At 31.9% G+C, this 26,166-nt stretch overlaps 5 protein-coding genes across 9 annotated transcripts; 4 read left to right on the top strand and 1 right to left on the bottom strand.

Annotated features, from left to right (window-relative positions):
* The first annotated feature begins 1,166 nt into the window (after positions 1–1,166).
* Positions 1,167–8,427, top strand: LOC143345891 (uncharacterized). 3 transcript variants are annotated; one of them, XM_076773478.1, is made up of 9 exons: positions 1,167–1,575; positions 1,796–2,820; positions 2,904–3,093; positions 3,181–3,344; positions 3,967–4,262; positions 4,358–4,589; positions 4,683–4,875; positions 5,095–5,658; positions 5,760–8,427. In XM_076773478.1, the coding sequence occupies exons 1-9, from the start codon at positions 1,572–1,574 to the stop codon at positions 7,955–7,957; spliced, it is 4,866 nt and encodes a 1,621-aa protein (XP_076629593.1). In that variant the 5' UTR covers positions 1,167–1,571; the 3' UTR covers positions 7,958–8,427. The 3 variants fall into 3 exon arrangements, with proteins under 3 accessions (XP_076629593.1, XP_076629594.1, XP_076629592.1); XM_076773479.1 differs by having other exon boundaries at positions 1,167–2,820; positions 5,760–6,917; positions 6,987–8,427; XM_076773477.1 differs by having other exon boundaries at positions 1,167–2,820.
* Positions 8,428–9,717: 1,290 nt separating this feature from the next.
* On the top strand, positions 9,718–11,109 carry Mrps10 (mitochondrial ribosomal protein S10). Its single transcript, XM_076773486.1, has 5 exons — positions 9,718–9,893; positions 9,967–10,089; positions 10,383–10,507; positions 10,585–10,786; positions 10,847–11,109. The coding sequence occupies exons 1-5, from the start codon at positions 9,879–9,881 to the stop codon at positions 10,904–10,906; spliced, it is 525 nt and encodes a 174-aa protein (XP_076629601.1). The 5' UTR covers positions 9,718–9,878; the 3' UTR covers positions 10,907–11,109.
* A 1,232-nt stretch (positions 11,110–12,341) lies between these two features.
* On the bottom strand, positions 12,342–16,424 carry LOC143345894 (beta-1,3-glucan-binding protein 2). 2 transcript variants are annotated; one of them, XM_076773482.1, is made up of 8 exons: positions 15,961–16,419; positions 15,243–15,470; positions 14,310–14,443; positions 13,878–14,020; positions 13,591–13,754; positions 12,937–13,301; positions 12,764–12,865; positions 12,342–12,556 (listed from the first exon to the last, which is right to left on the bottom strand). In XM_076773482.1, the coding sequence occupies exons 1-8, from the start codon at positions 16,103–16,105 to the stop codon at positions 12,446–12,448; spliced, it is 1,392 nt and encodes a 463-aa protein (XP_076629597.1). In that variant the 5' UTR covers positions 16,106–16,419; the 3' UTR covers positions 12,342–12,445. The 2 variants fall into 2 exon arrangements, with proteins under 2 accessions (XP_076629597.1, XP_076629598.1); XM_076773483.1 differs by lacking the exon at positions 15,243–15,470 and having other exon boundaries at positions 15,961–16,424.
* A 385-nt stretch (positions 16,425–16,809) lies between these two features.
* Positions 16,810–18,090, top strand: Fh (frataxin). The gene is made up of 3 exons (XM_076773484.1): positions 16,810–17,423; positions 17,608–17,728; positions 17,820–18,090. The coding sequence occupies exons 1-3, from the start codon at positions 17,179–17,181 to the stop codon at positions 18,087–18,089; spliced, it is 636 nt and encodes a 211-aa protein (XP_076629599.1). The 5' UTR covers positions 16,810–17,178; the 3' UTR covers position 18,090.
* Positions 18,091–18,103: 13 nt separating this feature from the next.
* Positions 18,104–25,577, top strand: LOC143345892 (uncharacterized). Of its 2 annotated transcripts, XM_076773480.1 has the most exons (15): positions 18,104–18,233; positions 19,004–19,087; positions 19,577–19,844; positions 19,965–20,109; positions 20,238–20,437; positions 20,677–20,783; positions 20,879–21,100; positions 21,210–21,413; positions 22,791–23,093; positions 23,161–23,259; positions 23,475–23,857; positions 23,935–24,049; positions 24,113–24,271; positions 24,344–24,583; positions 24,918–25,577. In XM_076773480.1, the coding sequence occupies exons 2-14, from the start codon at positions 19,013–19,015 to the stop codon at positions 24,539–24,541; spliced, it is 2,478 nt and encodes an 825-aa protein (XP_076629595.1). In that variant the 5' UTR covers positions 18,104–18,233; positions 19,004–19,012; the 3' UTR covers positions 24,542–24,583; positions 24,918–25,577. The 2 variants fall into 2 exon arrangements, with proteins under 2 accessions (XP_076629595.1, XP_076629596.1); XM_076773481.1 differs by lacking the exon at positions 19,004–19,087 and having other exon boundaries at positions 18,138–18,233.
* The last annotated feature ends 589 nt before the right edge of the window (positions 25,578–26,166 follow it).

The following is a 26,166-nucleotide window of genomic DNA, read 5'->3' as shown; positions in this document are numbered from 1 at the left end:
TTAAGTTATAAACAATGGCAACTAATAAAAAAACCGAAGAGGGAAAATTAGGAAAGGGAAGAACTTCAATTTAATAAAGAAAAAAGAAAGAAAATTTCGAAAGGATCAAAAAATAAATTCATTGAAATGATTTTTTAGAAAAATCGATGTCTTAGATTAACAAAAGTAGCAGCAGAATTTATACATAAAGTTACACTAATGGTACTATGGATGAATTTTCACCCATACACTATAATTATAATATTATTGTTTAAGTTGTAATATTAAAAAAAATAGTAGAAAAATTAAATACAGTAAAATTTAACTAATAAAACGATATATCAAAATTTCTCTCGGGTGAATTTTCACCCATGGTAACCATTAAGGATTAATGAATAATTTAACAATGCTAAATTATAATTACATAGCATAAATATCTAGTTTCTAAAAATTGTAAATAATTTTAAAAATGTTTACAATGTCGGTAAAGGATATTCGTATTTATGTAAAATTTTGTGATAAGTTTAGATTGCATGTATACCAACTTACCAACAAAAAAAATTACTAGAAGAATATGTGTGGCTTCTGATTGGTAAAATACGACATCATTAATATCATTCTACCAACCAAAAGTCTCGTATCATATCTGACACCATGACATTTATTTCCTAGTATATTATATTCCAAAGAACGAATAATAATTCATAGAAACAACACGTGCTTCACGATATTTGTAGGGAACCGGAAATAAAAATATTTATAACGAAATTGATAATTATGGATTTTCTTGTCAGAAAATTACTAGCCGAATTATTTAATCTTCACTTAACATTAAACCCTACTTAGACATTATTGCTTATATTGAATTAAGATATATTTTGAGATATATTATCTATGTCCTCTTTTATTTTTATGCCCTCAGGGTATTAATTTTAAAAATGTTTTATGCATAACGTGCCATATGTATTTACCTTAAAAGTATGTTTCTATTGGTACCATATCGGTATATATGCATTTATATTTTACTGTTATTAAATGAAATCAAAGTAAATACACATATAGTTATTTGATAGCGAAAATATTGCAATATATTGAAAGTGAACTTTTCATTTTATGAACAGAAATTTTGATCCGATTTTACACTAATCGATTGCTTTTGGAACGCCATTTTCTTCGTTGCTCATCGCGCGATTAAATTTTACTTGGCATGAAGTAGTACAATGAAATAAAGCTAAGATTATGTAAAACTCGTACAACATAGAAACTATACGTGTAATAAAGGAATTCGAAAAAGACTTACCATATTATATAGTGATATATACGTATATATAATTTTATATATGGTAGATTTATTTTTGTGGGTACTACAATTAGGATAAAATGTTCATGATAAACCGTGGGGGTATAATAACAATGAAGTGTTTGATAAATGATATGATTTAATTCCATTCGTTCATCGATTCTTCGTATACTTTAGTTACGTCATAAAGTAAGTTATCAATATTAAGTGCAACGTCAGTAACATTTTACTTGGAGTGTCATTTGTCTCGGATTGTAAGATTATTAAGTCGCATTTAAAGGTCGACGAAAAAATGGGTAAGCTCTTTACTTTTTATATTTTACTGTTTCGCCATGTTGCCGGTAGTATTTTTATACTTGGTTCATACATTATTCATTTTTGAATATCGTAAAATAGTTTTTATATTTTATTATAAAAGTTCATTTTATTTGCGGTTATTCTTACTATAATCGAAAATGATAATCACAACTTTGTTTCACATTGAAAATATACAAACAATCAATGAATATGTTATAGAAAATACAGGTGCAGTTATGATTGAAGGAGAAAACTACAAAGTAGTAGATGAATGTATCGAAGATCAAGATACATCTAACACTACCCAAAATAATTCTATGGAGAATTCTATAGAAGCTGAAAATGCACCTATGGTTGCTGAAAACAAACCTATGGTTGCAGAAAAAGAACTTATGGTTGTTGAAAAAGAACCTATGGTTGCTGAAAAAGAACCAATGGTTGCTGAAGAAGAACCTATAGTTAGTGAAAAAGCACCTATGGTTGCTGAAAAAGAACCTGTGGTTGCTGAAAAAGAACCTATGGTTGTTAAAGAAGAACCTATAGTTAGTGAAAAAGCACCTATGGTTGCTGAAAAAGAACCTATGGTTGCTGAAAAAGCACCTGTGGTTGCTGAAAAAGCACCTATGATTGTTGAAAAAGAACCTATAGTTGATAAAAAAGCACTTATGGTCAATGAAGAAGAACCTGAAATTGATGAAAAAAAACCTATGATTGTTGAACAAGAACCTGTAAATGTAGAGACACCAAATGAAAATATTAAACAAGATGAAACAGTATCACATGTAGATATAATAAATAGTGTACCATCGGATAAGTTAAATACTAATAATAATGATCAAAATAATGTGTCAAGTGAAAAAAATGAATGTACAGTACAACCAAATACAGACTCAGATAATTTGAATATTAATAATAATGAGCAAAATGGCATGTCAAATGAAGAAAACAAATGTTCAGAACAATTGAATACATATTCAATTGATTTTACTGCTGATATTAATTTAGATCAATTGGATGATCAAAAAGATATAACAGACGAAGATGTTCTAGATCATTTAAATGAAATTGAAAATATAGTATTGAATAGTTCAGATTTTCCAAAAATAATGGAAAATGATGAATCTGATGAACAAAATGTGGTATCTAATTCAGAAAATGATGTCACAATTATCGAAGAAGATGAAAAAATCGAGAAATGTGAAGAAACAGAGAAATCTGAACCAATCGAATGGTATAAGAACAAGGTAATACATAAAAGATACTAAAATACATTTTATGCATAATTTATATTTTAAAATTGTTACTTAAAAGAAATAATGTTATACAGCTTGCTGAGAAAGAAGCAATTATAAAAGATAGATTGTCAAAAGTGGCCAGAGTTTTAGGAATTTCTTATCCATGTTACGAACAATGGTTAGAGTGGGAAGAATATGTGAATGGATCTCCTCTATGCAAATTAAAGCCAGCTAGACAATGTTGTTTAAAAAAACCATATACTAATCGTTGGAAATTTATCTGTAAGTATATGTAACTGTTTTGATTCGTATCTCTAATAAAGGTGATAAGAAGTAACAAACAATGCATTTCGAATTTTGTGCATTTAGGTAGCAGAAAAAGAGTACAAGAATCTCCAAAAAAGACAAGCGATGCCGATACTTATTTTACGAAAGATGTAGAAACAGTCTGGAAATTAGAAGCAAGTGGGGCATGGGGTGTTAATGTAAACAATGAATCTGAATTTCCACCTTTTGTAATGCGTGCTGTAAAGGTACATGTCAATTTTATTTGATAAACACTCGAACGTCAAGCGGTTGGAAGACAACGCAGGCGACGACGGTACTGGGTTCGTACGGACCTCAATCTGTGTACCGATAGTCGATTGCTATTCTCACCAGTTTTTCGAATTGGTTTCCCACTTGTCCCAGTGGGCAAATGTGTTTGTTTTTAAATCTGTGAAATATCAGTATGCCATGTTATGTGTCTTTATCCCGTCGGCCAATATTCAAGGCACTGCTATATTATATACAATTCATAATATAAATAATAGCAATCGTTAATAAGAATCAAAGATAAAATAAATGCAGATAAATAATATTTATTCAGACGCACACCGTAATATTTGTGTAAATATAAATATTTCATTTTATTCTATACTTATTACTATTATGTCCAGTAGTTAAGAAACATCATTTTCTTTTTTCGGTTGTTGTAGCTAATTGTTTCATTATTTTTCGCGTTTAGAGGCCGAACGAACTCGGGCATCGCCGTCCGTGTGTTAATACACTCGCTTTAGTTTTAAAGCCCAAAATATGTTCGGGCGTTTTCATAGTTACTAATTTATACGTGTAATATTATTAATTTAGATTTATAATGATTTTTACATTGCATAGATATTTGAAGAATTTCTTCAAACCACAGAACCAATTAGCCAAAACTGTACAAACGAAAGCTTCGCTGATGATATATCTGTAGAAATGGAATCAAAACCAAATATTGAAACAAATATTGAAGGAAAACAGGAATGGTCATGGTTACTTGTACGTTGCAATAGCATGGATGAGCTTATGCTATTTGCAACTGGAAAAAATATTAATCGTTCTACAATGGATCGTTTAAAACACGTTTATGAGTCTGGACCTGGAAAAGATTGCAATGTGAAGTCTCTTTATTGCAAGTCTACAAATAAGTAAGAATAGTTCCACAAAACTTACGACCGTTATCTTATGTGACTTTTATTATGAAATAAATAGCAAATAAATATATTATACTTACTAAATTTAGGTGTGACGATACTACTGTCACGGATACAACATTTTTAGTAGGGTCAGAAGCTTTAGATGAAGTTGTGGGTGGATTAAAAGTACAACTTGCACCTAAAACAAATTTTTGGTCGAATACTGCAGGTGCAGAGAATGTAGCTAATACAGTGATGGACTTACTTGCACCTAGTCCAAAGTCAACTTTGCTTGAAATAGGATGTGGCATTGGTCTTATTGGATTAATGATGGCATCTGTAAGTAATAAAACTACATTTTTATTGAAAACTGTTGTTATATTTTTATTTCGAATTAAAAAATGATTGAATTGAAATTTTAAATTTCTATAGAAATGTCAACAAGTTATAGGAGTAGATTCTCCATCAGAAGTAGAGGAAGCTGAAATGACATGTGAATTAAATAATATAAAAAATGCTTCGTTTATTATGGGATCTCCTACCGAAGTAATAGGAAAAATTATTACAGCAGTACAAAATCGCAAAACATGTGCAGTAATTAATGCAAATACTAACATAGGTCGAGGTATATAAAAAATATATTACAAATACACAAAGTTTATAATCGTCTCATATTTCAAAAATCTACTATGATCGATAACGACTAAAACTCCTACTAAGTATTTCATTAATTTTCATAATTTTCAATAAATTATTTAAAAATAATTATAGTAAAACAACATTAATTTATTGCAATTCCATACACATATATACATATATATATATAAGTATGTATATTTTACAGCAATTGAAGTAATGACATGTCTCAGGAAAATTCCATCTCTTAAACGAATAGTGATGATAACTACATTAACTAAACAATCAGTCCGTGCTATATTAGAATTAGCTAGGCCTGCAAATAATACTACTTTCGGATCACCGTTCATTCCAATTTTGGCATGTGTTGTTGATACTTTACCCGTTGGTCCTCATTTTGAAGCTGTTATCTTACTACAACGACGGATGATAAATAAATTCAATCAACAATGGAGCGGAAAAAATGCAGGGGAAAATGTTAGAACTCCAGAAATAAAGATAGGTGAACAAAATACCAACGGAGCAGATAAGAAAATACCAAACAAAGGAACTGAATTGCGGACAAAAAAGAACTTTAATAAATCGTTAATAAAACATCCTGCAAAAAAATCGAAAGCACCAATAAAGAAACCGGGACATACAAAAACTAGTGATAATTCTACTGCAAAAAATAAATTCAAGGGGAAACGTGCTCTTTCCCCAGACAAAAGTGAAGGACCACCGAAGAAAATGCAGAAGTTCGTTAAATTTGGTCCCAAGGCTTGGCAAATGGGTAAGTTCGTATTTATTTATCAACATTTTTATAAAAGTTCAGTTCTTTTGTTATGTACAAAGTTTATATAAAATTTTAATAACATCATGTTTCAACATTAGATTTATCAACAAAAAAGAAAAACGAAAGGGTAACAGAAAACTCACAATTGCGCATCAATCCGTTATATGAAAAGAAATTACGAGAGCATAAGGAGCAAATTGATTTAAGGGAAAGACTATCTAGTAATCGATTTGATACAGATATCGCTCAAACAGTAAAAGAACATCAAGCACTTTTAGAAATAGCAAAAGAAAAATTAAGTGGACCAGCGCCAACTGTTGACGTTAATACCGCTAAACAATTACAGAATATGTTGAATATGGTTTTAGAGCAAACAAATAAGCTACAAAGTCAGCTTCCGCGTTCTGTTTGGGATCGTATTGCACCACCAGAAAATGTAAATTTAGATCAAAGAGAAATTAAACAGGAGGATGCTCTTTTAAAGGGTCGATATATTCAGGAAATGAACTCCCAAGATATAGTAATCACAACGGCAAATAAAAAATGTTTAAATAATGAAGAATCTGAACCGAAAACATTTTATAAAAAGTACAATAATTTACCGCCTTTAGAACCAAATACAATAATGCCAGTGGGACAACCTACTGATTATAGGTTAGAAAGTCCGTTTTGCACGGGTACGACGGAGCGATATGAAACAGACACGCAACAACAAACTCAGGAAAATTCTTGGAATCGAGATAACAAATCATTCGAAAGAAGTCGTTGGAACGAAATGGGACCTATGAGAAGAATAATTCTACCTATGAGAAAACAATCTTCTCCAATAAAACATCGCGCAACCGTTCCTAAAAGATTTTCTCCTAAACGTCCATTATTATCTCCCCCAAGACGTCCGTGTTCTCCTCCTAGAAGGCACTTTTCTCCTCTTGGCCGTCCAAACTCACCTGTGTATAGACAACGTTCTCCTTTGAGACGTCAAATGTCTCCTCCGCTGAGACGTCAAATGTCTCCTCCATTAGATCGACCTGTCTCGCCATTAAGGCGAGTATTACTACCAAGACGACCCGTATCACCGAGACGTCAAACATCGTCTCCACTGCGAGTTGAAATGTCTATGAATCGATTATCACCATTAAGACGTCAAGCGTCACCTTCAAGACGACAGATATCCCCAATAAGAGTATCTGTATCTCCTCCTAGAAGGCAATTATCCCCAATAAGGCGACAAATGTCTCCATCCAGAAGGCAAATTCCTTCTCCTAACCGAATGATATCTCCAAATAGACAAGAAATGTTACTTTCTAAGCGACAAACAGTGCCACAAGAAAAGCAACAAATATCGTCAATGAGGCGTGCAGAATCACCACAAAGGTTTTTATTTGGACGTCTTGCATCGCCGCCAAGAAGACAACAATCTCCACAAGGACGACAAATGTCACCAATGCAAAGGTATGTCGATGAGTGGGATATACCAAGCAGAGGAGCCATTGAACAAAACACTGGTACTTGGCCTCGATCTGCTGAAAGAATGATTAAGGAACAGAATGTCTGGCGAAATGAAAAACCTTCAACATCCAACAACGATTGGGATCAAACCTCCTCTAACGATAGACGTCGTAAAACATTCAACCAAGAAAAATGGGATTATAAAGAGTCTATTCATGACGATACATGGATCAGTGGTTCAAATAATTGGAACTCTACAAAACCTGTGGTTAAAGAAACATGGCCATCAAGTACTGATAACAGATGGTCAAATACGTCTAATATACCTGGAAGTAGTAATGATAATTGGAATATTCGTGGAAAAGAAAGTGCAAATGCTTCGAAAGAATCTTGGATGGAGAAAAACAAACAAGTTAGATGGGAATCATTAAATACTAAAGATTCTTGGAAACAATCTGACAAAGAAGATTTGAATGATTTACCAGAGGATGCAAGAGATCCTTGGGGCGATGATGGTAATTTAGATTTAAAAGAAAGATGGTTCAAACTTGAAAATACCGCTACATCGTCCACGTGGAAAAGAGAAAATGAACAACAGAATGACACGTGGTCAAAACAAAAAGATAATTGGCAAAACAAAGGGTTACCTTTTAATACGAAACCTCAATGGCAAAATAATGGCATTCAAAACGTTGGAGAATCACGTTGGATGTCGCAAAATGATAATGAGAAAAAAAATCCATCAAATGCTTGGCAAAGTGGAAAAAATGTAGGATCTTGGCAAACTCAAAATTCGAATTTTCAACAACAACGTTCTTTTTCTACCCAGTTTAAAGGTTTACATTAAGATCTTTGTTCCTTAATTTAATAATATTAATTATTAACAATTTAGTTTGTTAGGAAGTTCTTATCATTACATTACTTGGGTCACAAAGGGGAAACCATAAGTTTTTTACGTTCCAATCAAAGTAAAATGTATTTAAAAGCTATAACATAGGTAAAAATACGTGATATTTTTATAATGTAACTCGCGTTACATTACACAATTACCTATTACTGTAAAGTATGTTTTACGAATTAATACAAACAAACGTTTATTTAATTTTTCAAGTTATTATTTTGATGTTTAAACATTGAGGATGTTCATAAAGTATTGTAAGTATTACTTCTAAATACGATACGATTTTCCACAAAAGTTAATATGTTAAACTAAAATCCAGGCAAATGGTAATTATGAAAATCTCCTTTGAGACAGTATAAAAAGTAAGTTTATATTGTACTTTTCAAATAAAACTGCATTTACATAAAAAGATAAAATATTTTCAATTAATTTTAATTCACATACTACACATATATTTAGTCCTTGAATTACACGGATTCGTAGATACGCGACTGTATTCACACTTAGGTCATTATATGTACATAATTTGTATATGTGTATGTATTTATATATTAAATAAAATTTTCTTTTCAGTTTTTTTTTTGATAAAAAAATACATGTAGACTTGTGTAACTTTGATTATCTTTTAAAACTAAGACTGTATACCAAATTTATTGAAGTAAGAATAAAAGGTCAGTCTTGGAATGATTTGCGAGTCGTACTAGGTTCGACGTTTTAGTTATGTAGTTCATTCTTTAAAAATGGATGTTAACTAATAAAAAAAAAATACGCGTCAAATATATTTTTAAAAGCTACCTCCCATTAATTTCATCAAAATTGACGTACTTATATGGATTCGATACGTTCCCTTGCAAGATTAGTCAGCATTATCCATATTCCATTTACTTATAGTGTATCCTACAATCTTTTTAACCCGAGACTGACCCTTTTATTTTTCCACATTACATACCTTGTACTCATATTATTCGACGTACATAGAAGACCTTGAAACGAATTAATCGCGTAAGTTGAGGATTTACTGTGTGTATACATGTACATACAGACATATTACATTTGACAATAGATATTTAAACAGTTATAAAACTTTAATATATTCATTATCGTGAAAATGGACTAAGCATCATATTCACATTGTGCATTGTTTAATAACTGTAACACTTTCACATCAAAAATGCATATAATAAAAAACATATTGTTAATATACTTATACACATCAAAGACTAATTTAAGCATTTATTTCAATTTATGTTTAAATAATGTTAAAATTTTCTAAATATGTAAACATGAAATCCATTTAAAATCATTACTTAGCTAACAGAATTTAATTCGAATAATAAATGACGAATAAAAACTGCAACAATTTATTCGAAACGTTTATTTGATTGAACAGTTACTTAAATAAGCTTTCGTTCATTCAACTCGAAACATAATTTTGATTGTATAATTCAGATCGTAATTTTTGTTGAACAAATAACGCATTAAAGAATTGTTTGTTTTTTATTCGTTATTTAAAATTTGCATGTAGATAAGAAAGTTACTTATCTTTGTTTCTTTAGTTATGCAAATATAAATACATTTATGTAAAAATGTACGAAGTGGACTTTTTTAATATATTTAGGTAATATATATATATATATAAAATATTTTAAGTATGCTACTAGCTGTATTATGTATGTATAATAATATGAAATTGCATATTGCCTACTATACTTACATTTGTCATGTGTACTTCGTATATGTACGTACGTGCAAATGTTGTATGTTTGTAACGTATCTATACTGAGTGAAAAGCAAGTTTTAAATATTGTTTACGTTTAAGATAACAAAGTCGAAGTATTTCTTTTATTTATGTAAATAAGACTAACAAATGTTTCGTTCAAAGGTATAATATGCTATGATTTTTCAAGCTTATTATATGAACGAGGTTAAGATTGACTACAAGAATGTTTTTTTAGGTATCTTCTCTTTTACGAAATATCACAAGTAAAAATTCATTTAACAATGGACGTACCAATTTATTACAATGTTCATTGCTTTCAACAGAGCAATCATTGGTCAGTACATCTAATACCGAAGAGGTATGTAGTGATTAAGATATTTAAATAAAAATTAAGTTGGGATAATTATATTCTAAAACTCAAAAAGAATTAACTAAATATATATTTAAACATTTCTTAATACTGAATTAGTATTATTCTTGTAATCGAATTTTGTTTGTTTTTATAGTGTTTAATTTTATTAAATATCTTTTTAATATGAGATTTAATTAAAAAATGTCCTGTACAAGTTTTTTCTTTTCTTCTGTAGAAAAAAATCTGTAAATAAAAATAGATGTTTCTGAATGTAAGGAATACTATTTTATATATTTTAGCCTCCTGATAAATTGTACTCAAAGATAGAAGTTGAAGTTAGGGGAAATGACCGTGCTGTCTTAAAGAGTTATGGAATATTTACTACTGCAGCAGCAGAACATTTAAATATTACTATGGGTAAAAAGTAAGTAACAATACCAAAACCTATAGTTTGAGTAATATAATTTAAAAAATTAAAAACTTTAATACAAAAATTAACAGTGTTGCACCGTACAAAGCTATTCATGAAAGGCTAACAGTACTAAAATCTGTTCATATTCACAAAAAACATCGTGTCCAGTATGAAACAAGAACGTACTATAGATATCTTGATTTTTTTAATCTGACTGGTTCAACAGCAGATACTTTTCTAGAGTATATACAAAGGAATCTTCCGGAAGGAGTGGCAATGAAAGTTACAAAGGTACGATTATAACTGGTTTTTTTAGTATATATAAAATGCGCATAAATCTATTTATTACAGGTGGAAAGAAGAACTATGCCAGACTCAATTAGCACAAGCGAATTCTACAAAACGGAATAGGACATTTTTTACTATTATCTTTATTTTAGCAAATAAATAAATAAATAGAGTAAAATTATTGCAATTCTGTTTTTTTTTCGCTAATGCTTTTAACAAGCGTAAGAATAATCGGAAATGCTTTATTGGGCGTTTAGAACTTTACATTTTGTTCTTTTACACGACCATGTAAGAATAATAATATTAGTTTTACCGTTTCAATCCCATCATTTTAAATTATATATTTTTAAACGACGCGTATTTTATTAGTTATTACCCTATAGTTATCCGCAGGGCGGCCATAGTAAAATTATCACGGTGGCTGTTGGGGAGTAGCGTCCCCACGTACCCGAAACGCTGGTCTAAACCAGTTGCATAAATTACAAGATTACATAAGTGAAAATGTTGATGGTGACATAAAAGTCCTAGCATGGCTTAATTCAGACGTTCATTAACATTTATACACGTCTACGAATAGTCCCTTTCGCACGCCATAACAGGAAGAACGAGATTTGTTCACAAAAGTATAACTGCGAGTCAAACTCTTAACAAATGAAACTTCTACCTTGGATTCAAATTTACGGAATAATACTGCAAGAAATGAAAGATACAAATCTGGAGAATACGTTAGAAACTAGTAAACGTGAGCGTGAGTTGATAATGTCACTACATACAGAAGGAAAATCTTATCAAGGAATTGTGAAACGTGAATAAAAGCAAGTTGATCACAGAATTTAAATTAAAAAATACGGAACATCACGAATAATGTTCCTACTAGACGACCAACAAAATTAACTTTCAAAGAAGAAAAGAATGATTAAAAACTGCAGAACCATAACACTATTCGGACCGGAGGTCAACGGCAAGGATCGAGCAACAACACCTGATACCTGATTCGTACACATAGAATACAAACAAAACAATGCACACCACTGTCGAGGGACAACTGAAAGGTAGATCCTCTAATCACGAGATAAACAAGAGTAATACAGCGCTTGGATCGTCTGGAAGGAAGTGGGATTAGCGTTCCGAGGAAGAAGAAGAAGGGACACGAGGAAAGAATACGTACCAGATGAAAAGCAGATTTGAGCATTTCTTCTGTGAATGAGAGATGGGCCTAGATCTGGGGGAATAAGAAGTGTTCCGAATCAATCGGACCTAGAGATTGCATAGAAAAAACTTGCTCAGGAGGCGGCCTACAATTAATGATGATTCCAATGCCGAAAGACTACCATATGAGCAAACGCATGACCAAAACTGATACTTTTAGAGGATAAGATTAGGCGACATACGTGTCGTACCTAAGGTAGGTCATCATAAGGTTTTTAGTCAGTAAAAGTCCGACACAACTTCGACGTTCCTCACATGGCGCCGAAGAGTCCATAAAGGATTTTCCCTACATAAAAAAAAGAAAATTAGGTAACATGCATACGACATATGGGGGCAACTATGCAATGGGTTGTAAGCAACTTTTTAATCAGTTTTCCTTTTGTACAATTTTTCATATTTATTTGTTACGATGCACTTTCGAAAATATGCCATTTCCATATTGACACGTCTTTTTCAAAATGACCACACGCGAATATAATCAATTTCGAAAGCTGTCATTCTACCATTTCCTCTTCTCCATGTTGGTAACCACTGGTCCTTTGCATTCCAAAATTTTAACATTGCCTGAAGTATACCAAACATTATCGATTAATTATGATATACAGGGTATATAAAAACGATGAAAGATGCTGAAGTAGTTTCAGTAAATGAAGTTTCCAGACGTCGATTCTTTTTTCCTACACATCTTTACGGGCTATTATTTATTATATTTATTTTTTATTCAACTTGTTCTAAGTCTTACGAGATCGAAGAATGGTATTATAATTTTACCTTAGCTCCAACGTTCTTCCATGACTTTGCATTGCCTGAACTAATTGTATTATCAGGAAAAACGCGTATACCGCCGACTCCGAGGCCAATAGTAATGTAAAACTATTAAAAAAAGAGAATTTAAAACGTATAGAATTATGTGTAGTACATGTGGCATACGATGTTAATTGTACCTCTTGATCGAAAGGTGCCATTTTGTTGAAAGTAGTATTATTCAACCATCCGTTCGTTCCAGGATTCAGTTTACCAACTTCTTCATCGTCGACCATAAACTGAAATCCATCACTGTTCCAAATCGTTGTGTAAACATGAAAATCTTTCGTCCACCTTGGACCATTTTCTTTCAGTTTGGAAACCATGTAGTCGTCAACATTTGTAGTTGTACCAAATCTAAATCCAAAGTCTAATTTTCTCGAATCAAATATGGTTCTGTTGGTGGAATCAATTAAATTATCATTTCCACGAGCAAGGCCAAGGATTACACGTCCGCTGGAATAGCCTGTACCGTAATTGTCGTATTTTGGCTCCAGCCACATTTCTGTTACAATTAAAGTTATGTAAAAAAAATAATATCCCTGGCAACATATTTCGATCTTTTCAAAATCGTCGAGGTGGGCCATTTTCTAAATAATTAGCGTGTTTGATATATTATAGAGTATGTTTGACAAAAGATGGTTTTTTTATATGTAGAATGAACTGTATCTAAAGTACCGACGAAAATTTGAATGCTTAGCTTCGATTAGTGTTGTCTGTTAAGTGACTATCCTCTTGGTGCTCTCGTGCAATATTTAATCGAGATTGTAATGTAAAATTTAATCGCTACTCACCTGGATATAACCAATCACCTTCTGGAAATTTTGCCCTTATTTCAATTTTACCATATCGAAAATGAAAACTGTTCTTTGTGGTAAATCTGGCAGATATAACGGGCGGCAGAATATTGAAGGCCGCGGCGTTTCGTGAACATTCCGACGGAAAATTACTGGTACAGCTATGAGATATAGAACAATTTCGAATTGTTGAAACAAAACAAACGGTACACAAATACGTGGTTGATTAAGTATTTCTTTTCAAAAGATCAAGTAATTTTGAAAATACACACAACTATATTTACCCACTAAGTTGCATTCTACCAAATGCAGTTATACCTTCGCCATAGATATCTTCTAAAACCATTGGTTTAATACGAAGTTTTCCATTTGCAATTTGTACTAAAGATTGATGATGCTCGTTGTGGTACACGCAAAATTCGTAATCCTACGATATTAAAAATTTATCATGAAGCATAGAGGATTGGTGACGAAGAATTGAACATTTAGGCTTTGATTTTTTGTTGAACTCGAAACGCTGAATGAAAGAGATTTGGAAAAATGAATCGTGAAAAGTTAATTGTGCGTTACTGTACGTGTTTTGTTAATTTTGATGAATGTTACATGTCTTCAAAGTTTGACCATTAATTTGTAATAATCTGTTGTTGCATGATTTTTTGCATTGTTATAATACGAAATGAACGAGAATGTTCTTGTTTTCTTATTCTATAACTTACAGGGCTCAAAGGTATTTTGATAATGCGCGTCCAAGTTAATTGATTCAAAGAATCGAAAGTTTCATTTAACAGCAATTTACTAAGAGTACTTCTGGGTTGTACTGTATTTGTGTTTTGAGTTCCGTTTGCCTCAACTGTAATTAGAGGGTACAAATTTTTATATTTTTCATTAATATGTTCTTTATTTTGCTTATTATCTCTATGGTTTATATTTCTGATTATTTTAAATATGCAGGGTGTACAACCACCCCTGGGAAAAATTTTAATGGGAGATTTTAGAGGCCAAAATAAGACGAAAATCAAGAATACTAATTTGTTGATGGAGGCTTGGTTAAAAATTCATTAATGTTTAAAGTTCCGTTGGTACTGAATATTTTTCTAGAAAGTGGGTAGGATTTCGGGGGTAGGTCTATTCACCAAAAATGCTTGTAATTGACCCTTGTATCTAAATATAATTTTTTTAGTATGATTTGAAATTTTTTAATTTTGTCGAAAAATTTTACATCTACTCAAATTTTTTTCTCGAAACTGAGTAGGATTTCAGGGGTATGTGTATTTACCAAAAATGATTGTAATTGAGCCCCGTAACCAAAAATAATTTTTCAGAACGATTTGAAATTTTTTAATTTAATTTTTAATAACTTTTTAACGAAGCCTCAGTCAAGAAATTGATATTCTTGATTTTCGTCTTATTTTGGACTCTAGAATCCCCTATTAAAATTTTTCCCAGGAGTGGCCGAAGACTCTGTATTAATTTTGATTTTTCGATTTAAAAAAAATCATTAATATCATGTGGTTTCACCAAGAATCGACTTCGAACGATTAAAAAGGGGGAACACACGTGGGAGGGGCTTTTGTACTAGAGAACACTAATGTTTCTTTTATATTTTTCTATGAAAAAATAAAAGTAATAAGTAATTATATACCACGCACAAGTAACTGTCCATGTCAGATCTTTTCTGGTGTATGCTGTACCATTTATTTGTGCATAAATCCAATAATGCATGATTTCTCCATTCTTTAAATTTAAATGTTGCTTTTCAAAATACCATTTTCCATTTTTCTCTTTGTATACGTCACCCGATATTTCTCCCACTTCATTGGGTGTGATTCTTTTATTTAAATTTCCATGAAATGAAAAAAATTGTAGTCCTTCTTCGTCTGTTGAGACAAGAAGAACAATATTCATATTATACGAAGAATTTTATCATGGTAATGATAAACAAATTTTGTAACAAACATTTAGAAAACACGACGCGAAGCGAAAAAGATTTTTGTTAACTTAGCTAAAATATCCGTCGATATACACTGTACGATTTTCACTTTGAGCGACTGTATGTACTACCACAGACCAGGTATACCTTGTCTGTGATACTACATTACCAATACTTGATATTTTTGTTCTTTTTGCATGAATCACGCATTGTATTGTTCATCAGGAAAAACACGACTAACGGGAATTTATTAACTCCTGGGAATTACTACTGGAATGCACGCATTTATCTATCGTAACGTTCATGACATATATTAACAATTAAATTAATTTACGCATTAATAATTACGGATAAAACATGGAATATTTTATGTAAAATAATATTAGTTTTAGGTTATTCTACTTTGTATAGATATACAATTAATATTATTTACTTACTTGGTATCGATATTCGAATTCCATTCGGTTTTAGAACTTCGAACGTTGGTTCAGGTAAAACGTAAGAATTCACATTTGTAATGAAACCTACAAACTTTAAAACAAATACGATGAAAATTGGAATAGAATCATCGTAGCCGAACATATTTCTTAAAATTCACAATTTAATTCATACGACGAAAGTTATCTGTGACGAAACATAAAGCTGTTGAAAAAGAATGCAAGAAATAATCGACTTGCACTGTGAACTACCGACGCTGCACTGACCTGAGTATACGATTCTGATAACTTCTGCAACATTTTAAACCAGTTTTTGCATTCGTCATATTATTTTGTTCGAGGGAAGTCCCCAGACTAACGAGAAAAAAATGTACAAGAACGTTATATCCTAATCCGTCAGACATAACTAGCATGCGAGTAAAACATTGGTTTGTTCACTTATTTTCGAAAGATATTCAAATCTAACAACTTATTTTAAATAAAGTGTATTAACATACTAGATTCATACTAGAACAATTATAATATTTTTAAAACCGATAAGATGCATTATACTGTGAATTCAATATTTTGCATCGTCAGAGTTTTCTTTTTCTTTATTTGGTTTTATAATCATACGTTAGGAATGTTCAATGAGAAAAACGTAGAAACTTTATCAAAAGAGCTTTTATCGTAAAAAGAAGAAAGAAATTCGCATAAAATTCGTGAAGAACGATAGAGAAAGGAAATTCACATTTCGCGGGGATTAGATGAATTAAAAATCGATTCTAAAAGAGTCAGGTATGCAAGAATCGATTTTTTAGAAATCGATTCAATATCGATCATCCCCAGCTAATATTGTTAATAATCGAATTACTCTACTATCGCTAATATCAGCTGATACATGTTGATGTTATAATTTTGACGTAAATCTGGACCGTGTAAATGATAGTCATATTTGATCATATAAAAATGATATGTCCTTCAAACAACTTTCTTTATATACAAATTAAAATTTGAAACTATTGTTTGCGCTGCAATTTGTAAATAAATTCATGTACCTCCACGGAAAATACTTTATTCTATCTCCTACAATATCGCATTTGTATGCATTTATTAACAAAGATCAATAAATATGGAATATTCTGTTATATACAGTTGGTGACTATGTTTCACGCAAAGGTTTTAATATTCTGAACGCGGTTTGTTTGATCAATAAAGGATATATACAAAATTTGTACCATGTTACTGACAAAAAACATAACAAAGAATAGTAATCTTAGAATTCTATCGTGTGACTCCGTATCAAGTATTCTAAGCAGACATTTAACAAACGAGATTAACGTTCAATCTAGGCGAAATATTGTAGGTTATCTTATGCCTCATCGTGAAAAAATATTAAGTAAAAATAATGATTTGAACAAAATAAATCATAAATTAGCAATAAATTTTAGTTCAGACAGTGACAAGGGATATTCAGTTAATCAGTAAGTATAGTATTCATACAATATTCTAACTCTAAAACAAAGCATTTATTCATAACCTTTATATAACATTTCCTCTTCCTTTTAACGTCTGGATTAAGTTCATTTTGACAGAAAACCACAGGACACTGTATATATTTAACTGTAAATTCATAAAAAAGATCGCTTTTTTTTCTTATTGTTACAGAGAACTTACACCTATACAATTTGAAAAAGTTACAGATGAAACCCTTGAATCTTTGACAGAATACTTCGATGAATTGATCGAGCAGTCACCACATCTAACAGAAGCAGATGTATCATATGGAGTATGTCTCAATATTAATTCCATTATTCTGTTATGGTTGTATCTTTCAGTAGGTTATCATTAATAATTCTATTCATAATGTATTTTTGTAGGATGGTGTATTAACTGTTAAATTTGGTAAAGCATATGGTACTTATGTTATAAATCGTCAAACACCAAATAAACAAATTTGGCTTTCCTCTCCAAAGTCTGGTCCAAAACGATATGACTTTGTAAATGGTAGATGGATTTATAAATATGATGGAAAGACAATACATGAGTTACTGAACAATGAAATACCAGCAATCACAATGAGTCCAACATGTTTTAATAAGTGTTCCTTTAGTGGCAAAGAGAAAGAAGCTGTAATAAACAGTCTTTAATTTTATCAAATTTTTAAATTGTAATTTTAATTAGAGTGATCGATACACTGAACATATTTATGTGTACAATATTGAAAATATAAAATTTCAGTTAATGTATATAAATCATAAAATAAAATAGGCAACATATTGTTATATATTTATGTGAGTATGTATAACTTTATAAAATATAGACATATTTTAATATTTGCATGGTAGAGCGGCACTTATTCTAAAATTTTTCATTTTACTACGCCTCATAGATGAAGGCTTAGATAAGCAATTTATTTTTAGTTGTTTGTAGGATCTTTAAATCCTTTATATCTTTCGAATACATGTACAATGATTAATGAATCCCAAAGTAGAGTTTTAGGAAGAATTTATTGATATTTATAGAATAAATGAACATTTCAAGTTCTTAAAAAAAGACTTTCTAGTGTCCTATTCCTAGTTATAACCTAAAATTGTGGTTTGCTAGTTACCAACATGACGACGCACGTGCTAGCACCTGTGTGATTCACACCATCGTGCAATCAACTGCACAATAGTTTCATGCACACCTCTCTTTATACATATATCACATTCACATAAATTAATGCGACCAAGCTTTTTTTTCGTATGTACATATCATACATATCAAAGACAAACTTAATATATGCATTGTTGCTTAAGATTGAAGTACCTAACTTGATGACCTTAGTTATTTCCGATATTAGTGGGCTGCTTTAAAATTTTTTGCCTAAATTAATTTTTTCACTTTCCATAACTCGTTATTTTAAGTTATGTGACTCAAACAGCAGGTCATTTATAGAATACCTATGTAAATAAATAATGCTCGATTTATTACATTGCTACACATTATTATTTGTAATTTTACATTAATAAATATTAAAAATCCCACTATTCTTTAAAGTATGTTATTGTACATTAAACAGATTGCAAAAATGGAGATTATGGAAGATGGCAATTTAGAAGATCGTGTTAGAATTTTATTACAACGAGATATGCAATATTATCAGGTAACGTTATATGTAATTTAATGATATAATTTTGAGGATTAATTCCAATATATATAATAAAATATATGATAATATCATCGAAACATAGACCGAATTGTGAAGTAAGATGTTATTTTGCTATAGCTGCTCTCATAATCATGGGTCCGAAGTTTTTGTTTTAATTCGGCTATCGAGAATATCTTTCTTTTCCTCATCATTCGATTAAGAAGCTTTTATAATTCCTCTTTATTTAATTTATGAAAAAGGATGTAATATCAATTATTTTAAAATCGGTTTGTCAACCTTACGTGCACGTATCAAAGATTTTGAATGTTTATTGCATATTGCAAATTAGTTTTCGATTAAAAAATGGTATGCTCGTAGAGATGCTGAAAAAAGATTAGCTTGTCTTCCTATTATTTCCGAAAATCGATGTTTTCTTTGGTATATGAGTATAATATTATTAGTCCGTGATCCTGTAATATTTTGTAATCTATTATGGCGATACAGGAAATGCAGACAGTGTTGAAGGAGCCATTATGCGTACGTATATGTGGCGGAAAGCTCGATTTCCCAAGGCATGCTTCGTTTGCTGCTATTAAAATTGTGGCATGGTGGGAATTAGATTACCAAGCTGCTTTCAATCGCCATTCTGGTTTAACAAAATCGACTGCACACGAAACTGTTACGAGTGCAGATAGCGGGGACGGAGTTATTAAAAAAATTCAACCATCCGAATTCATATTACTCGTTGTCGATACCGCAGAAGATTTATTAGGTACAATAGATCATATCTATATTCAAAGTAAATTGAAATTGAAACTTTCGTAAACTTGTTTATCTTATTAATATTTTCTAATATTTAATCAAACTATATCGTGTTACCGAATAATTTCAGAACATTTGCATCTGCTTATTCAAGAGTCATTAGATCATGCGGATTTAACGGTATTAACGGCCACTTTGGGAGCAGCAGCGTTAATTCGAAATTGTTTATGGTGTTACTCTCAACAAACTAAAAATTTAATTTCCACGCAGGCAAGGTATTCTAAACTCGTTAATATTAGTCTTTCCTATTTCTTATAATATTATTGATTAGCGAAGTAAATTTCAAAGCATAAAACGCGTATAAATCTTTCACTACGTTATACGTATTTTCGATTACTTACAGCGAGAAAATAAACAAATCCTATAAATCTTACCACGAAATGGCTGAGGCTGTCGCGGAAAGGTTACTAGATTTACATTGTCGCTTAATTTCATTATACATACTCAATGAAGCCGACTCTCTTAGCTGGCACGACATCAAATCATTTTTCGAACGCGAACGTTGCTCCTTTGTGATACAAATGTGGTGGCTATACATGCAAGGTAATATAATGAAACATTATATGCAACAAATGCATTACCTCTGACTCGAGATACAGTAGTAATATCTAACGAATACAGTAAATAATACCTGAAAAACTTGGGAAACAAGAAATGCACCGATCTAATAAATTTGTGCACCTGTAAAACATTGGATCACATTAATATTAATTGTCATAAGGATAAGAAAATGTTCACCATGTCTGATTAGTCTATACCGAGATTTAATCTTATATTTTCAGCGACAAAGGCAGATTTATGGAACACCGTTTCTCCAAAAATGGCCCAACGTGTCTTTTCCGGAATGTTGAATGAGTCTTTGTCCATTATTGTGACGAGATTTATCCACGTAAGGACGTTGCAAAATTTATATTATTTCACAGATGGCGGTCGAGGTAGTAATAATGTCTAATTAATTATGATATTAAATATGAACTGTCGTAGGCTCGGCCGAGTTTAGCGCGATCTCAACAATTTTGGACAGACGCCTTCAACGTTCTTTGCTGTACTGGTTATCTTGCACTGAACGCTTTTGTTAGCGTCAGTGAGATGATCGGAGTAAAGTTAAACAAACTTCCCGTTGCTGTTAGAGACATCCATACAAAATGCAACGAGTTGTTAATTTGTTTGTTGTTGAGAGGCACGCCTGTCCAAGAATTATATCAGGTATAGAAATATGCGATAAATAAGTTGAAACGGATTCAGTATATAAGAAAAGCTTGATGGAATAACGCATTTACACCTGGCCTCGTTTCGTGTGTTATTCACATTATAGGTTTTTCGTGGAGGATTCGATAATTTAACGATTCTACAACCACGCCATGGGCCTGCAGCCTGGCTGTTATTGTGCGCGCCAAATTTGTTAGGTTCGATCGACTCTGACGTTTACATTTCGAATTTGCCTGAGGATCGGGCAGCGATTTTAGAATTGAACATACTTACGCATCAACCTCAACCGAACTGGCCTCAATTAATAAAGGTAGCGACCCGACCAAATATACGAATTAATTCAAATAAATATTGTCGTTGTCACGAAATTAGCCAGTGAAATATTAGACACTTTTACATCTTTTACACATCTTTTACAAAGTAAACATGAATTCTTCTTTTTATTATTATCTGTACAAGATTTTTAAAAAAACACAGTTATGAATTATATTATCATTTCCACAAATTCAGTCACGTCAACCGATTGTTGATTATTCCAATCCACATTCGTTACAAAAAAAAAATCTAGCGTTAGTTATGCTAATTTTAATATTCCTAACAAATATATAGGGTGTTCGGCCACCCTGGGAAAAATTTTAATAGAGGATTCTAGAGGCCAAAATAAGACGAAAATCAAGAACACCAATTTGTTGATGGAGGCTTCGTTAAAAAGTTATTAACAATTAAATTCAAAAATTTCAAATCGTTCTGGAAAAATTATTTTCGGTTGCGGGGGTCAATTACAATCATTTTTGGTGAATACACATACTTCCGAAATCCTACCCACTTTCGAGAAAAAAATTCGAGTAAGTGCTGAAAGTTTTGGGTGAAAAAAAAGACTTTCGAATCGTCTCGGAAAAATTATTTTTAGTTGCAGGGGTCAATTGCAAGCACTTTTGGTCAACAGACATAACCCCGAAATCCTACTCAGTTTCGAGAAAAAAATTCCTTACTGAAAATCTAATTTCTGGCCAGAAATGTCTGCCCGAATTTTCATGCGAATCTTTAAAACGTCATAACTTCTGAACGGATTGGACGATTTTAATGTTTAAAAAAGCAAACGACGCGTATTTTTATGTAGAATATGTAGAAATTCTAAAAATATTCGAAAAGTTATTCCTTGACCCTCTAAAATGAGAAAAACCCCATAAAAATGGTCCAATTTTCAAACAGCCATAACTCCTACAATAGTGAATATATTTCAATGAAACTTTTTTTTGAAGTAGAGCTCATGGATACCTACGAAAAAGTATTAGACAACTTTTCTGTAGGGCGTCAAACAAAATTGCTAAAAATGAAAAAGGAATTTTTAAGAAAAATCGGCAGGGGGTAGGTGCTTAAATTTTTCAAAGAAAAAAAAAATTTCAAATCGTTCTGAAAAAATTATTTTTAGCTAGGGGGGTTAATTACAATAATTTTTGGTGAATAGACATACCCCCGAAATCTTGCGCATTTTCGAGAAAAAAATTCAGTACGGTCAGAACTTAAAACGTTAATAACTGTTTAACGAAGCCTTCATCAACAAATTGGTATTCTTGATTTTCGTCTTATTTTGGCCTCTAGAACCCCCCATTAAAATTTTTCCCAGGGGTGGCCGAACACCCTGTATATTCGCAAAATTAAATCATGTAGATACAAATTTTTCTAGGTGATCTCCATGAATGATTACGCAGTTGCCAAAATATTATTGAATACGTTAATCCGCGATTGCAACAATTTCACATCCGAAGATTATTTTGACGATTTAGAACAATTAAGAATCAATGGAAAGAATTGCGGTGGTTTTCTATGCAACAGTACGACATGCTATGGAACATTGAAAGTGACATCAGCTTTAAGTCTTTATAGTTTAGTGCACATTTTGACGTGTATAGCGCAGGAACCTGGCCGTGTTATTGTACCAGCTTTAAAGCAAAATCCCAATTGGTCTAATTACCTTGATCGACAACAGGTACTTAAAATTTCGAAAATAGTAAATGAAATAAAAATTTTTCAAACTGCTATATACTTCTACGTAGGTCTGGAATCAGTCAAGGCCACCATGGCTGAATGCAATTTTAAAACCATTAAACAATATGATGCAACCAATTATCGAAATACTTTTAGAAGCTGTAAAAGTAAGTAATTATTACGGGGATATTCCTGACAACTAATCATGGACCGTTTCTATTTTGTTTTCTCGATCGATTCTACTCCATTAAATGGTGAACAAAATATTTCTTTTGTGGAATGGAAACTGTCGTTTTTAGAAACCCAGTAAAATAAATACGAGAAAAACTGATTAAATATTGATAAACGTTAGTCTCTAAATAACTATGCTTTAAACTTTTAGACAGGAGCCAGTATATATCAGACAATGTCGTTGGTAATTGGCTGTTTTACCAAATTATACGAGACTTTACCCTCCGCAATTTTAAAAACCGCGTTTGTATTAAACGATAATCTCCCTGCTCATTGTCATCCAATCGGTGGCAACGTTCTTCTCCATATTCTTTGTGCATCTCTTTATACCGCTCTTCTGAAGTTTTCCAAGCATTGCAAACCGGAGATGCAAAATAGTCCAACTGTTAAACGAACTAATAACGAATTAAATTTCTTCGATCCTAACGATACGCCAGCGATCGTAATCGCCTTGGCCGAAGCTATCTGTAGTATCGACGAGGATAATAAGCACACCTCTCAAATTGACGACTTTTTTCAACTGGTGAAAGCAGAGTAAATATTTTTTTACGTTTCCTCAATTACCTTCGAATTAATTTTTATGGATGTATTAGCTTAAAGAATTATTTTAGCATTCAAGCAACGGATACGAAACCAGGCATTAATGAATTAACACACATGTCTTCCTTTATCGAAACATGTACCGATGAATTGTTGTTTACCGAATCTGGACGACAAGCTTTGAAAGTACGTAATAAAAAATTCCCTTTTTAAGCTTGCATATTTCCTTTCGCAATTTTTACGTTTCAGGTAACGCATGAATTTTTAATTCGTGCATCCGACTTAGTGTTGAATAATTTGCGACGCACCGACGCTCGAGAACATTTAATCGACGTGCCCGAGTTTTGTCCTCTTAATAAACCATTAACTTATACGATGTTCCATATCGAAGATACCACGTTTGACCAGGCGAGAAAACACTATTTTATTTCGAGAACCTTTTTAAATATAAAATAATCAACAAGGTTATTTTGTCCATAGTTTCTCGTTCAATATGAAAAGACAAATTGGAGGAAAGCTTTAACGATGCCATTTTCCATCACGGTGGAACGCGTACGGAGCCAAATTTTATTACGACCAGAGTTTAAAAACGTCGGCGAATTGACGCACGAGGACAGAGAAGCAATGAATTCGATTAAAAAGCTTTGCACTTCGGTAAAAACAACGTGCACAAAATAGCATCTGTTCTACGATTATTTTTACAGTACACTGCAATATACAGTAAGTGGAATAAAATTATAATTCAAAGTAATTACATAAATTATGTAGTTTATGAGAATCTCAATTTCTTTAAATACTGCCAGCAGACAATTGATTTTTATTTTTATATAAAATTGGCAGGATCTAAGAGGGGTGGACTGTATAAATACATCCTTCATACTTTGATAAAGTTCAATATAATTTATTAACTCTGATTCTACCGCCAATCTGAATAAAACTATTATTAAAATATAGTGCTTTCTTATGCCTACGTAATTCGAATTCTTTGAATTGGAGGTGTGCTTAGTAACTCTAAAATTTTAACGATATACTAATTCTATTAATATTATTTCAGAGATTAATTTGAATGTAGCCATGATTACAATATACTTAATAAGGAAATATTTAATATGTTAAAACTATTGACTTGTAAAAAGATTGATAAACACTTACAGTTAAATATGAGGCTTCTAGATATGAGATGGGACTGTTGGGACTTACAGTCGCCATTGCACATGGTCCCTGGTAGAGCATGCAGTTATACGGGGGGTTATGGCCTCTCTTCCCGCTCCTCTCCCAGATCATGCGCAGAAGGACGCTGAATGTTACTCCGCTAGCGTAGTGTAACCAGATGAGACGCATTTTTCAATCATGCGCACTAGAAAACAGCACAGAGGCTCAGTGACTGAGCTTGGTCTACATTAGAGATAGGGAATTTCGTTTCCGCCTGAAACCATAAAAGTTTTATACCAGCCTGCCGGTTCTCCCACCATTAGATAGTTGGTCCCCACTACCATTCAATGTATAGGATGATTCTCTCGCCAGAGGCCCGAAAAGTTATCGTATTTAAAAGAAAAAGATTTTCTGTGTTAATATATAAAGAATAATACAACGAATAAAATTAATTTTTTCACCTTTACAATTAATACTTTCCTAGAAACATTAAGTCGATGCTAACCAACCGTTACATTTATAATTAGAATTTAAGAAAGCATGAAATATAAGTTATTGCTACGAAAATCGCTGTCACTTTCTTTAGAACATTTTTAGAAATTAATCCATGCGTTCCGAATTTAACTCGATTAATTACAACGCGCGTTTTGGATCCCTCGAACTCTTTATTTTTACTTCGATATTCTTTATAATACGATTTATTTGATTGAATGCACCCATCGATATTATATTAATGTACAAAAACAATAGAACGGTTTCCGTTCGAGTAATTCAAAGTTGATCAAAGGGTTTAATTCGACATGCGAAATTTACAAACGATCTCGCGTGCGGCAATAGTAATTTATCGGTTTGACCACTCTTGCGCGAATAATTAATGCGCGTTATGAAACACCCCGTCTGCCGCCAGTGCAGTATCTGACATACCGAAGGTTTGCATACAGTGGTGTATCACGAGGTTTCCCAATCCTACAAATTGTTTGAACTTCGTTGAAACCTCGAAAGTTTCAAACAACGTTCCTTTCGTGACAACATTCCGCGCCATATTTCATATCGAAGAAAATGAAAAAGCATTGTCAACAAAAGCGTACCTTCTCCCAAAGTTTATCTCTTTTACAAATTACATGCCAATTATATTATTTTAAATGTTTGAT

The sequence above is a fragment of the Colletes latitarsis genome, chromosome 9 (assembly GCF_051014445.1).
Source record: "Colletes latitarsis isolate SP2378_abdomen chromosome 9, iyColLati1, whole genome shotgun sequence".
NCBI lineage: Eukaryota > Metazoa > Arthropoda > Insecta > Hymenoptera > Colletidae > Colletes > Colletes latitarsis.
This window is presented reverse-complemented; position numbering and strand designations above follow the sequence as displayed.